This window comes from Brachyistius frenatus, unplaced genomic scaffold (assembly GCF_029030835.1).
Source record: "Brachyistius frenatus isolate BFR_SWC_R1_liver_20210118 unplaced genomic scaffold, ASM2903083v1 Contig_454, whole genome shotgun sequence".
Taxonomy (NCBI): domain Eukaryota; kingdom Metazoa; phylum Chordata; class Actinopteri; family Embiotocidae; genus Brachyistius; species Brachyistius frenatus.
The window spans coordinates 48,136-62,714 of record NW_027211053.1 but is presented as its reverse complement, the minus strand read 5'-3'; the positions used below and the strand labels follow the sequence as shown (position 1 = coordinate 62,714).

Below are 14,579 nucleotides of genomic sequence, written 5' to 3'. Positions count from 1 at the left end.
AAATAGCAGTAAAAAATATAAAATGCACCGTATATACAGTACATTATATATCTATATATATTATATACAAACAAACCAAGAAACACAGTCAACAGTGTTATTTACCCAATTTTGTATTAGCTGGCAGTAATGTGGAGCCCTGCTATTTAGGTTCCTGAATGTGCAGCAGCACAAAGTGCAAAAGGGCCGTTTGAATTGGGGACGATGATTAATAATTTCCCTCTAAGCCAATTCAATCACTCGTCTCATTAGAAATGAAGAACAGAGTTGATGATAACAGATCGTTCTGTGTGTAGCATCAAATGTGGTTACTTCAGTGCAGCCGAGAGTCTTTTGCATTTAATTTACTGAAGTTACAGAGAGTAGAAGTTTGCGCAGAATCGCCCTCCGCTCTGGTGGACTCTCAAATCAGAGGGCACAGATTTATCAACATATGTTGCCTGAGTCATTCGCTGCCTTCAGATGGCTGCAGAGATTTAATGAACTGCAGAAACAGCTTTTCACATAGTATAAAGCAGCTCTGGGCAACAGGTTATCGCAAGAGTTGCTGATTATAGATCAACACATTTATTTTTAGTTTTTAGTCTGTACTTCCATTGAAAGTGCTGGAAACTCCTTTTCGGACAGCAAATTTGGAAAGCCTGACTTTAATTGTTTAAAATGCACAGATTGACAATCACAGCAGTTGTGTGGAGGTATGAAACCAACCAGCCGACTTTTTGGAGTGTACAATATCTGCATTTGTACAATTTAAGTTCCAGTGCATCTGAAGCCTACAGTCCGTTCTCCAGATATCCTTTCTTTAACACGTAAGGTGTTTACGTACATGAACACGCACCGCGGCGTAAGATTGCACCCTTCGAACCGTCGGTGTAGCTATGCACATCTAATTTCTGAAGTGGCAGACCATGTAAAAATGTAATGATTCAGGAGAAATCTGCTATGAAAACTAGGCTTTTAATCAACACTGCATCTCATCCATTATTAACGGCAAAATTAAGTCCAAGAATGCCGGCTCGTTTGTCACGGGAAAGCCCCACAAAGAGCCACCCGTGCTTCAAGAATAATAGTTGGTCTAAAAGAAGTCGACATGCTGATTGTAGAGATTTGCCAGAAATGTGGAGGCACAGTACTGCAGCGGAGAGGAGAGATGCCAGAATAAAAAGAAAATCTTTTCCTGGTACATGAGCTAAATTGCTTGCAGAAAACGCCAATTTGACGACCATTTGGAGCGCAAGAATGCCGCTCTGTGGCAGCGGGTAATGAAGCTCTGAGTTCAACTGGTGGGCGACCAAACTTTTATTTTGATTAAACAAAATTCATATGGTATCCATTTAAACTGACTGGGTATTTCTTCTCTGTTTCAAGTAAAGGGAGAGTAGTGCCCTGAGTGGAAACAAATGGGGGGTGGGTGGGTGGGTGTGGGGGGAGGGATGTGGTTTGTGGTGTGGTGAGTGTTTTTTTTTTTTTTTTGTGAGGAGAATAAAATAAAAGGGGGGGGGGAATTAAATCATCTGATTCCTTCATGCCACTGTGGCAGAGGCTGTATGTATTGTCAGGCAGGTTGCCGTGGCAACAGCTGTGGCATAAGGAAATCTTTCCTCCTCCTCCTCCTCCTCCTCCAAACCCCCCCTCCCTCCCCGCCCTCCTTCCACTCGTTCTTCGTTTCCGTCCAGTACGCTGTCAGATGTCTTGCGCTCCCTCTCCCTCCCTCTCTTCCCCTTTCTCCAACTTGTACAGACATGGTTTGCGGAGTTTTGGGTGGGGAATGTTCAGGTATGCGTTCTCACACACACACACACACACACACACACACACACACGCACACACACACACACACACACACACAGAAACACACAAAAACACACACACACACTCTGTCTGCGTGGTGCCAGCGTAGCAGACTAGGGAACAATGAGTCTCAAAAAGAGACTTTCCTTCAAGAAGACCTGGAACTTCAACGCTGTAAGTAACCGGCGGCCGACGGGCCGAGCCTCCTCTTCTTCCTCCTCTTCCTCCTCTGTACGGAGCCAGGAGACTCCTTTTGTTCAGTCAGCTGTATTTCTCATTAATCTCCCGCATTGTCGCGCGTCTCTCTCGCTCCCACTCAGAACAGCTGTTTGGAAGCGGCGGAGACTTTCGTGCCTGTTTGTTTTTGCGAGTCGCTACAATCCGTCCTTGTGTAAAAGTTTAGAAGAAACTTTATTTGTGTGGTGAAGCGCTGAATAGATTACGTCTCAGCCCAGTTTTTGATGGCAGGAACCTGCCTAAGCAAGCCCAGAAGATAAAATAAATCCCCTTTAAAACACCAGAAATACACTCTTTGGGAGGTGTAAATGGGCAGTGTTAACATTGGTGTGACTGTATATGATTTTAACACCCCTGAAAGTTTGTTTTAGTTGTTGTGTCTCGCCTCCGATCATTCACATGAATCTGTCTCGGTGTCATCATCTACATTTCTGCAGCATGTGGTGTCTGGAGAGGTCAGTCTGTATGGCATTGGGGGGGGGGATCTGGAGGAGCGTTTTCCAACAGGAGAGCCAAAGCGTGCTCTCCTCAGAGGCAGCGTACCCCCTGTGACTTTAATTCTGTCCCATTTGGTTGACAACCTTGAAGTGGACCGCTTTTCAGGAGGGGGATTCCAGCTGCGAAAGGGGATTTTTGCGATTTAGCCTTGTGTAAAAGGGATCAAAGAGGGCCTGCAGTGCTGCAGAACCACCCACATTGGGCCATTTTGTCACCAGAGGTGTCAACAGAGGAAGGGAGTGTGTGGACGAGAGGTGACAGTCGGCCGGGGTCATCACTTCAGCAGCATTGTCGGGGGACTGGTTGGCAAGGAAGCAATAACGAGTGTGTGTGTGTGTGTGTGTGTGTGTGTGTGTGTGTGTGTGTGTGTGTGTGTGTGTGTGTGTGTGTGTGTGTGTGGTCTGACCCCCTGCTGCTTCATACAAACGAACATGCACACACACACACACACACCATCTTCTCTGTGTTTGGTCAACTTTTACATGTGTGATGTCTTTTTTGTTCGAGAAAAGCATTTAAACAAATAGTCACTCATTTGATTACTTGATGTACAGGCTCATCACCCCCCCCCCCCATTTTTTTTTTAAATTTTTTTTATTTAATATAATAATTTATCAAGTTAGGCAGATAAATATTTGTTGTTTTCAGCCTCTCGAATGTGAGAATTTGCTACTGTTCTGTTTATGAAATCCAAAATGACTATCTTTAGGTTTTGGACTGTTGGTTGCACAAAACAAGACATTTGAACACATCGTGTTGGGCTCTGGAAACTTCACAAATCAATTACCAGTGAACATCGATAGTTGTCTTGTTTGAAAATGCAACTAAAATCGAATGATTTATATCATGTAGTTGGTTAGATTTCAGTAAATTATTTAGATTTTTTTTTCTTTTCATTATTTCAATTTTATTTAGCTGCTTAACTGTGTTTGCGCAACCTAAAACACGTCCGTCGTCAATATAATTGTCTAACATGACTGTGGTTTAAACAATGAGATATTGCATCAGTTGTGTGTCAAGACCGCGTGATTTATTGATTTACTCACTCTTTTACGTTTCTGAATGCGTGGAAGCTCTTACACAGAGTACATATTTCTCATATTTGTCATCCATATAGTTTTTGTGATAGGAGCAGCATTGACAATGGTTAAGCCACCGATCCACAATCTCAGTGTTTAACCAGGGAACCGTTTGTTTGCTCTAAAGCCAGATTTACGTCACATGGTGTGACATGATGTCTGTCTTTTAAAATGAACTCCCGTCTCGGCGCTCCGCCGTTTAAGGTTTGAGGTTTAGCTGTTTTTAGACCCAAAGGGAGAGACCGATGGAGTGGGTGTTCTCTCTCCCTCTCTCTCTCTTGTGTTTCGGCTTCATGTCGGTCCCGGGCCCTTCCCGCCCATGATTACTGTACACATGCTGGCCACCACAGAATGGGGGCGGCTTTTGAGTGTTGACGATGCAGGGCTGGACTCAGCAGCAGCAGCAGCAGCACAGTTTGTAAAGAGGCTGTGACAGACAATTAGTGGTTTAGTGGTCTGATGTCTGATAGAGCTTTTACGTGTGGTCGCTCTTAAAATGGAACCAAGCGTCACGTCATGAACCCCCCCCCCCCCCCAGATGACCAGTGTTCACACACAAAAAGAAGAGGCTGGTCCATAATATGTACGGGCTTGTTTTTTGGCCGAGGATCAAGCTGAAAACTGACAATAAACGACAGCAACTTAGAATTTACACTGTAAATCAAGTCAGGAAACATGTCAAAAAGTAGCCCCGTATTTTTCTTGACTTTTATTATTCTGTGATCTACAATCCAGAAGTATGCAATTGCACCAAAGCACAAGCCCAATTCTGGCGGTAAGAGCCTTGTTTGGACGTATTATCAGCCTCGAATATTCACACTTTGAAGTGGCGGCTCAGAAAACACTCCTCTGAAAATAGTCTCCCCTTCTTCAGACGAATCCTCCAACGCACCAATTTTTTTTTTTTCGAGTGTTGTTGGACCGAGCCCCAAGATGTGCTCCTCTCCTCCCCCTCCTCCCCCTGCATCTAATATATATTTGTGACAACTGCTCAACAGTTTGGGCATTAAATCCCTCTTTATTAAGCCTTACCAAAATGATGGTTTACCAAAGCCCAACGCTCAGACAGTGATTTCAAATGAAAGCGCTGCCAAGTAAACATCATGAGAGCAGACATTGATGGTGGCTGTAATTGCTTCATGTAACACATTTTTTATTATCAATTAATTTACAAATTATTGTATTCATGAAACAGACTTTAAAAGTCTCCTTTAGTCCTACCGACAGGCTAAAATACAAAGATCTTGCCTTTACTATCAGATAAAACTGAGAGATCCAGAAAATTTGCACATTTTAAAAAGCCGGAACCGGAGAATTTTCTAATTGTATCTTAAAGAAATGACTTAAAAGTCAGCCAACAAATGAAGGGACTAATTTCTGCAGCTCTACACCCCAGTCATGGAGAGTCGTCCCTCTGATTTCCGTGCCCACTGCGGGTGCTTTGCCTTCTACTCAGGGGAACCTGCACGCATGAGCCACTCGCTCTCTGAATTAGCAAGCGAAAGGAGGACCGTTACGGCCAGCGACGGCCTCTTCAAGCCGCCTGCACTGATGAGTTCTGCACTTAGCAGGAATGTGTGTGTGTGTGTGTGTGTGTGTGTGTGTGTGTGTGTGTGTGTGCGTGTGTGAGGATGATATAAAATGAAGGGCAGGTCCTGGTGTGGAGGTGTGAACAGCTGTGTGTGCTGAAGGGCCACGGGTCCACCCACATACAAATTGATGGTCTTGTCTTAGGGTCTGAACATCTAACCCTTTTCCCCCCCAGTAGCACACGTGCACACACACTCTCTGTCTCTCACACACACACACACACACACACACACACACACACACACACACACACACACACACACACACACACACACACACACACACACACACACACACACACACACACACACACACACACACACAGTCTTCAATCTCTTGTCCGAGCACAAGAGGTCATGAGGGCAGCCTCTCACTCATGTCTCTCCATCTTCTCTTCCAGTCTGCTGCTTCCTCAGATGGTGGTGAGTACTACTCCTTGATTATTACTTAAAAACACTTTTCTTAAAGGGAACTGTATAAATCCAAAGTTGATCCTTTGATGTGAAGTTTAGAAACGATTATAAACTGTGTTTCCGAATGTTTATAATCTTAAAACTGGAGTAAATAACCGTTCTGATGAAGCTTTTCCTTATTCATCCCTTTTTACTAACCCAGTGAAACCTTTTCATCTTGTCCAGTGCTTGGTCCAGCTTTTTTTTTTTTTTTTTTTTTTTTTATTTCTCATTTTCTGGTCCAACCTCTGCAGACAACTTTGTAGTTGCTCAATAAAACTCTCTAATAAAAAGTATTTTAGTGCGGATGATGTATTCAGTGTAGGCAGCATGCCTCATTAACAAAGGATGTTTGTTGAGTGTGTTTTTTTGGGTTACAGTCGGGGGCTGCGGCGTGTGCATGTGCGTGTGCACGTGTGCGTGTGTGTGTGTGTGTGTGTGTGTGCGTGTGCGTGTGTGCGCTCTTCCCTTTCATAGCAGTTCTAACAACGTTGGCTAACAGGCTGACCGAGACTGCGGCGGCGAGGAGAGCAGCTCGGCTGCTTTCACTGTTCATGTGGATCAGACATGCACGGCTGTTTGCTTTTCTAAAGCCGTCTCATTAACTGAGCAGAGAACAGTGCGGTAAACACGGATCCAGAAGCCTCAGTTCTAATACTTTAAACCGAGTCCAAACAAGTGGCTTGTCAGCAAACTTTCAGAGGCACACGGAGGCATATCATTTGGCATCGTTGTAAAAAAATATATATATATATTCTGACGTTTTTATATTGCCAAACTGAAGATGAAGCCCGTGCTATTTTAACGACGATTCGTTTGAGAGGTCATTTAGAGGCTGCCTTACTCATAATCTGTTCGTGATGTCACGCACTATTTACAGCGGTTGTGTTTCACAAGGCTACAAACAAACTACACCTGTTTGTAAATCCATCCCACTCGCGCGGGCGAAATTGGCAGGATGAAGATATGCAGCACCGTACCTCACACGACCTCGCTAACGTCTCTGTTCTCCGATGCAAAGAGAAATTCTCTTGATACCAGTTGCCCATGCCAACCAGTTGACTCTCCACAGAATTGACAACGACCATGTCTGTTACTAATCCTATTGTGACCCCTTTTGTGTGTTTTTTCTTTTTTTTTTTACACCGTGCACTCCTTGCTTCGTCTGCCCACAGCTCTAAAGTGGCCATCTGCTGCCACGATAGCAGGTACTGAGCACTTCAGTTGATCAGCAGCTCCTGTATCGCTCTTCCGCTTCCTTGTGTCCCTTTAATCAGCCGTGTCCCTTCCCTTTCTTTCCTCCTTTCATCCTGCTCCCTCCTTTCGCTGTCCCCTCTCTTACAAAGTGAGCAGCATCTGCTGTTTCTCTGTATGGAGATGCAATCAGGTCTACTGGCCCTGCGCTCCACACTTCGCTCAACATTTTGAACTTCTGACGTCAACATGTGTAATATTCAGTAGCGAAAGGTGTGGTGGCGGGTGGAGAAAAAAATAATCACTTTTTAACTTCCGTGACCTTGTAGTCTAATCCCTTTCTGTTTGAAACCCCTTTTGTCTTTTCAAATGATCATAGAGTCCAAAACAAATGTAGGACAAGTTGTTCTCTCTGTGGACAAGATTAAGACATTTTAATTTTTTTCCTGTACCTACAATCTCATTATGATAAGCTCACAGCGTGCCCCTCAGGAAATTGTTGTACATGTTGTAGTTGTGGTTGAATTAGCACCAGTAACATTATCACCAGAGTCCTATAGTTTCTTACAGTAAAAGAGTCATAGACATGCTTACTTCTGTGAGGGCTTTTGTTTTAAAGTGTCTATTGATAGAAAGTATTTTTCTTTAAATCTTTGATGTGGACAAAATATAATATCCCAGAGGTAGCGAGAGGACCCATTGCTCTGACGTTCCCTCTGGCTGGAATTACCCTTCAACATTAGAGATGTCTAACCTTTGCATCTTTGCTCTCCCGTCCTGCAGACTATAGTGGAATCCAGTTGCAGGGATGCTGCAGCCAGAGCAGCCTGAACAGCAATGGCAGTCTTCCTGGGGCAGGCAGCCATCGAGGGCTTCCAGAGCAACGCGTGGCCAGCTGGGCCGCCTGCTTCGAACGTCTCCTCCAGGATCCCGTGGGCGTGCGCTACTTCTCAGTAAGCTGGGGGGGTTAATTCATTTTATCCTGAGGTTTTCAAAAGTGTTGTCAAGTAGCTTGCCTGAAGCTCTTTGTGCTTCAAATTTGAAAGTTAAATAAGGTGGGTCAGCTCACCTACGTAAGGGTTTTAATTGATTCTGGTTCTTATCAAACCCTTGTGTTCATTTTTGGCATGTGATAAGCGTAGGAAAGGAAAGCAGCCTTGGAGGAAAAACAGTCTTTATAAAGACAATTGTTCTCGTTCGTTTCAATGTGTCATTGTTTGTGAAAATCACCTCAAGGTTTGAATCATCAGTGTACGTTAACGTGCAGTCTCCAACAGATGTTTTTCAGGAACCAATAAGCAGAAGGGGGGGAAAGAAAATCTCATAAAACATGCACTGTCAGATATTTTTCATCACTTAGGAGTCGTGGGAACAAGCTGTAAATATAGCGGTAACATGACAAACATGTTTGCAAACACTTGCTCGTGAGAAGATTTTGCACAACATTAGCTTTCATTTGGTTTTGGTTTTTTCTGTTCACCTGATGAATATAAGGCCAATATTCACTTTTATTTTTTTTTTGCTCAATTTTGGTCTCCACCAGCTCCTAAGGGGAAAGATTAGACTTTTACGCTGCCTCACTGTTTTCACTAACAAGTAAGTGTCTTTGTTTGTCTGCTGTTCAGTCCACAGTTCCAGTTATTCAATCCCAGGGAGTAACGGCACCTCCTGTATTTTATCATGTACTATTTCCTCCCACATAAAAGATGTATCTTTTGAAGTTTGCTCACAACAACTTCAGAAAGCTCAGCATCAAGTTCTGGCGTCCCAGAACCACCTCCCTCCTCACCTTCCCTCCGCACTGATCAGAGCTGCTCTCGCCCACACAATCCTGCGCCTACACTTACACCAATCTTGTTACATTACACCCAATAATTCCTGTCCTCACTACTCGTCTTAACAGCAACAGCTCTGGAGCAATGGGAAAGTGATCGCCAGGTTAAGATGATATAAAACCTTGTGTGCTGTGTGTGGGTTTTTTTTTTTTTTTCTCAGGAATTTCTCAAGAAAGAATTCAGTGAGGAGAATATCTTGTTCTGGCAGGCCTGTGAATACTTCAGTCATGTCCCTGCAACTGATAAAAAGCAGGTAAGTCCACAGTGAGTAACTGCAGACAGTGAGCGTTTTGTGTGGAAGTAATTTATACATTGGAGGAATATACCCTCAAAATAAAATAAAGTCTATGTTATTCATTAAATTTGTCTTTTGGATTGTTTTTCAAGACCTGAACCGATAAAACTATTGACCTTCTTCCAAAAAAGTCAGATATTCGGGGTTACCCTACTATTTTAAGACTTAGGTTGCAGCTCTCGATCCATTTTATTTAGCAATATCTAAACCAAATCATTGTGCAGAGCATCAAATTAACTGAATGACTTTTTCATTCTTAAGCAAATTTTGTCTTTAGGCTTTTTGGATGTTGATTGTTTACGATCTGCTATAGCTTTTCCAAATGTTTGGAACATTTTTATATGTACATGTTGATAATAATGGTTGAAAATAGCATATTTTTTAATCGAAGAACATCAAATATTTGCTTGGAGCAGGACCTTCAAAACCCTCTTCTAAATAGGTGCACCCACGTTTTCCTGTCACACAGTAATATAGCCTCTAATGAGTCAGTCCACATCAGATGACATCCAGATGCTCATTTAATTGTGTGTAAAACCTACTAATAAAAACTCACAAAAGAAACATTTAATGCGGCATAATTTAAACAATTCTCATCAAGCCTCTTCTTTTTCTGCAGCTGTCCCAGAGAGCAGGAGAGATCTACAACAGCTTCCTGTCCAGCAAGGCCACCATGCCGGTCAACATCGACAGCCAAGCCCAGCTGGCCGATGATGTCCTCACCTCCCCACGACCCGACATGTTCAAGACCCAGCAGCTACAGGTAGCAATGAGACAGCTGTTGACTTCCCTTATTGGGAGCTCTACAATATGTTAGTTGATTTGATTTATTTACGTTTTAATTATTCAGTTGTTCGGTGTCGAGCTGGAGATGGAGACGTTTTCTCGACAGCATTAGTGGAGGAGGGCCTCTGTGTGCAGCAGGGGGTTTTGCCCTCATCCAGCCTTTAGTCACTTTGCACAAGCATATTGTCTTTTTTTTTTTCTGGTGGCCATCTGGGTTTGTTTACATAAAAGGGCTCTGAGGCTTCACCAGAGATAAACACAAACTGGTATACACCCACAGAGGAGCGAGCACACTCTGTATGCACACACATCCATGGACATGCAGGCAGAGATCTGTGTATTCTCAGCCTGCAAACGAGTATCATTTAAATGTTAACTGTTAAGGCTCCTGTCATAACAGCAGCGGAAACTGCATGCTAACACTAGTAGTTCCTTCTCCTTTGTTTCTGTCTGTGTTTCATTTTCTCTTTGTCCCTCCTAAATATTTGTCCCCAAATGTCTCTTTGTGTATCTTAAAATCTTTTCTGGTTTTTTTTTCTTTTTTTTTCTTTTTCTGAACTCTCACAAACCCTTCTTTCTTTATCCTCCATCTTTTACTTACCGCCCTCGTTTGCCACGTTTACAGATCTTCAACCTGATGAAGTTTGACAGCTACTCTCGATTCCTCAAGTCCTCCCTTTACCAGGAGTGTATGCGTGCTGAGGTGGACGGTCAGCCCTTGCCGGACCCTTACCAGATCCCCTGCAGTCCCGCACCCTCCAAGCACAGTGCCAGCTCTGACCGCTCCACCCTCTCCACTCCGAAAAAGGTACAGTTTTTGGCTGCATTAAAGGGACTGGTCTTGGTCCCATCTGTCCAGGTTGACAGGTATAATAGATTTTTTTTTTTTTTTTTTTATCTTCACAGGAGGGCAGAAAGCAGAGGTCGGGGAGGTCACTGAATGAGGAGAGCAGAGACGACAACGCAGACAAGAAACGTGGCATCTTCTTCTCGTGGTCCCGCAACAGGAGCTTCGGAAAGGGGCCGAAGAAGAAGGACATCGGAGACATTAACCTCGGTGAGAAATTCGTCAACAACCCAACAGCACACACATACACATTGTTTCATGCTTTTGCAGCACAAACCTCCAAAGTGGTCAAGTGTCCTTGAACGAGATACCAAATCACTACCAGCTCCGGGGTTGCTATGAGCTACATGCAGGGGAGGCATCGAGAAACACAGCTGCCCTGCAGTGAATAATAAAGTGACACACACACACACACTCACACTCACACACACTCACACTCACACTCACACACACTCACTCACACACACACCACTGGCACATTGGCGGAAACATACTTGTTGCATCTCTGGCATTTTGTCACAGAGGAGAGTCAGCGGAGAGTTTTAAAGGTGGCAACATTACAGCATCGTGTGTCAATATGGAGACATATAACTTTTGTTTCCATTTTGATTATAATGACATCATGCTATGGTGAAATACTTTGATACGGATTAATCCTCATTAGTATTTTGTGCTATTCATCCTCCGTTATATAATTTTCAGTCTAAAATTCAACACTGATCTTCCTGTCTCGCTAAATGTAACCTACTCTACATCTGACACTGATGCTTTGGCATCAACGTCTCTCACTAAATGTAACTGCACTTTAAAGTGACTCAAACATAGTTTCCTCACATATAATCCTGTTTGACGACACGCAACTTTTTGCCTGCCAAAATCTTTCCGGTGACAAATTGTAAATCAAAAACGTTGTTATTAGTCATGCGTTACACACAGCAAGTGAAATTTTAACGCGAGTTGTGTGCTAATGTCTCTTGTCTGTGTGAATTCATTAAACTCTGCGTTGTTGTGCGCAGACTACTGGGGCAGCAACGGGAGGAGGGAGTCCCAGGGATCCTTGTCGTCCGGTACCAGCCTGGAGATGGCCACCTCCTGCTCTGCTGGCAAGATTGAGGTAAGATTCCTCTGGATAGATCACCATGGCAACACAGAGACCAGTGTCTGGTGAAGCTATCATAACAGGCCTGAGTTGTGTTTTTTTTTTTTCCTTTTACTTGTCAGCCCACTCATTCAAAAATGACTTGTTAGATTAACTTTGATTGTCTTTATTAATCTCCTGCCCTCAGTCTGATAATCGCCACTCAGTCGGTGTGTGGGAACGCACGCCCAAACATTGCAGCGTCTTGCTGCCCGACGGTTCCTGCTCCTCCTTCACCCTTCGGCCCGGTGCCTCCATTAGGGAAGTCCTCCAGGATCTGTGTCAGAGCATCAGTGTCAACATCGCCGCCGTCGACCTTTTCCTGGTGGGAGGAGAGAAGGTGAGGGAGGAACATCGGCTGCCGTTATCTCAGAGAGCAGAGCACTGCCGCGCAAACCTTCTGAATGGGCTTAGTCACCGGTGCTTATTATAAACACAGGGTTCCCATGGGTCAGGGAATATTAGGGGATATCAGGAAATTGATCAAAATGTAGTATTTAGTAGCATGTAGCTATAACGTTAGTGAGCTACTTATTGTCAATGTGTATGTTTGGTAGCATTAGTGCCAGGTCACTGGCAGAAATTGAAAATGTAGCTCATTAGGTTTCAATTTAATTCCCGTTATTGTGAGATGCAAGATATAAAAACATTTTCAATACTGCTATTTTTTTTTACAGAAATGTCGCTGTTTCTTGTCTTCTGATCACAATGGCAGCATGTTTTTTCTGTTCATTATAGGTCGGGGAAATTGACATTTGACTTAGAGCAGGAAACCCTGTAAACAAGAAATACAGCATCACTCAACATTTAAACATGCTGTATTTTGTGAGGAGTCCTCGTTAGACCTTCAGCTGAATTCAACTGTGAAGCGAATCAAAAAGAGGATCAAAGATGTGTCTTTTGATTACTGTATAAATTAGATGTTACAGTATGCAGCACTCTGAAGCCTTACGTGTTACTAATGAGACGTTTCATGCTTTGTGTCCCGTAGCCTTTAGTGTTGGACCAAGACTGTATGACCCTCAGCTCACGAGACCTTCGGCTGGAGAAGCGTACCTTGTTTAGGTATGAACAGCCAAAGTTGAATTTCTAACTTTCTGTTTATGCTTTTAATGCCGTCACATTTGCTTAATCCTCTTTGTTTGTTCTTAGATTGGACCTAGTTCCCATTAACCGCTCCGTGGGGCTGAAAGCCAAACCTACCAAACCAGTCACCGAGGTCCTGCGTCCCGTGGTGGCAAAATACGGCCTTCACCTCAGTGATCTTGTTGCCAAAATAGTAAGTCTGTCCCCAGCTTGCTCTTTTTGAAGCTCCCGTTGGCCCCCTGAGAGCAGCCTGTGTAGTGTGCGACGGTGCAACAGGGTGGAGTATCATGGTCAGGGGAGGGAAGCGACCGCATCCTTTTCCAGCTCTATGCGGTGGTTAGCACTCTGACTCAGCCCAGCCGGTGAAGACGCAGCAGCAGGGCTATAATTAAGAATGACGACACCCCTCAAACATGCCGACTCTTTACTCCTCCCCTAAACCCCTGTCAGATTTATTTGAGTCCTGTGGCTTTCCAGGCATTACAGCTGTATTGTACAGTAGAGCAGAGCTGAAAGATGGTTTATAAATTAAGCAAAGGCTCGTGCACTTCAATGTCAGCCATGTGTTATGCTGGATTATACAGCAGCATATTTAGACTTCTGCTCAACAGCTGGAGATACACACTTGTTGACCATCGAACTGTTTGTCTCAGAGCGGAGAGACCGAGTCTTTGGATCTCGGTGCCCCCATATCGAGTCTGGATGGCCTGCGGGTCGTGTTGGACCGAGCGGATCCATCCTCAGGGAAAGGTAAAATACTGTCACCACACATTTAATGTGAAATGTTGCAAACAGACAAAAGAAATAACTGGATTTTAAATACATATTTCCCTCTCTGGAAGCTGTATACGAATTTACTAAGTTGTCAACCGGACACCAGTGCTGTGTTCCAAATGAAATACTTCCCGTAGTACACTGACAAGTGGCGCTTTTATATGGTGGGACTTTCAAATCGCACACTGCCTGCCGTCTTTAATTATTTTTACCCGGAAATCAACGTGTTTTCATGCCCTCTGTTTAACACGCTCAACAAACACACTGGTTCTTCTGTCCAGCAGTAGAAGTGAAAATAACACACTTTTGTGCGTTGTTCAGGAACAGCTGCAGCTTCCTCAAACGCCTTAATTTGAAAATTCTTTCCATCGGTGGCCCCGCCCCCGTCCTCTACGTAGCCGAGATAGCGACCGTTTAGGTCGCGACGCTTTTTTTTTTTTTTTTTTTTTTGGACCGCTTTGAGTGCATCATCCTGGTACTTTCAGTGCACTGCATGTTAAACACTTCACTCACTTGAAATAGTGACCGTTAGTCCGCAAGCACGCCATTTGAAACACGGCACTGTCTCCAGAACATATTCTCTTAAATATCTCTTTTCTCATCACTTTCTCGACCTGTTGATTTTTATGTTCACGTACGTCTGTCTCTCTCTGTCAAACAGACAAACCCAAGTCTTCCTCCCTGAAAGGCCACCCTCCCACCAGGAGCTTCTCTGCGGCAGTAAGTTCTCGTGGCATCTTTGATTCTCATACGCGGTCCTATAAAATCCAGATGTGTCCTCTCCTGTCGCTGTGCTGCTTCTGCATCGTTCACTGTCATTTAACGGCGGCCCACATTAAGCTCTATTAACACTTCAGCTATCACTTGGTGTTCATTTCCGATGGGTCTTTTTGTATTCCTCTCCCTAACACCGCCTGCGGCTGACTCATGCTTTCCGAGTAACGACGGCAGATCTTAGTACTTTTGGTTCGAGATAC

The 14,579-nt window shown here is 44.0% G+C and overlaps 1 protein-coding gene across 4 annotated transcripts in view; it reads left to right on the top strand.

The window, feature by feature from the left end:
• LOC138637299 (regulator of G-protein signaling 12-like) overlaps window positions 1–14,579 on the top strand; it is a 36,371-nt gene that overhangs the window by 13,747 nt on the left and 8,045 nt on the right. For 2 of the 4 annotated variants that reach the window (XM_069725851.1, XM_069725854.1), the window contains 13 exons: window positions 5,596–5,617; window positions 6,823–6,855; window positions 7,625–7,794; window positions 8,837–8,929; window positions 9,591–9,734; window positions 10,383–10,565; window positions 10,664–10,814; window positions 11,621–11,718; window positions 11,891–12,082; window positions 12,734–12,807; window positions 12,895–13,021; window positions 13,482–13,578; window positions 14,264–14,322. In XM_069725851.1, the coding sequence (XP_069581952.1) occupies window positions 5,596–5,617; window positions 6,823–6,855; window positions 7,625–7,794; window positions 8,837–8,929; window positions 9,591–9,734; window positions 10,383–10,565; window positions 10,664–10,814; window positions 11,621–11,718; window positions 11,891–12,082; window positions 12,734–12,807; window positions 12,895–13,021; window positions 13,482–13,578; window positions 14,264–14,322 (1,443 nt within the window). The remainder of the gene's footprint in view (window positions 1–5,595; window positions 5,618–6,822; window positions 6,856–7,624; window positions 7,795–8,836; window positions 8,930–9,590; window positions 9,735–10,382; window positions 10,566–10,663; window positions 10,815–11,620; window positions 11,719–11,890; window positions 12,083–12,733; window positions 12,808–12,894; window positions 13,022–13,481; window positions 13,579–14,263; window positions 14,323–14,579) is intronic. The other 2 variants (XM_069725853.1, XM_069725855.1) reach the window with 1 other exon arrangement.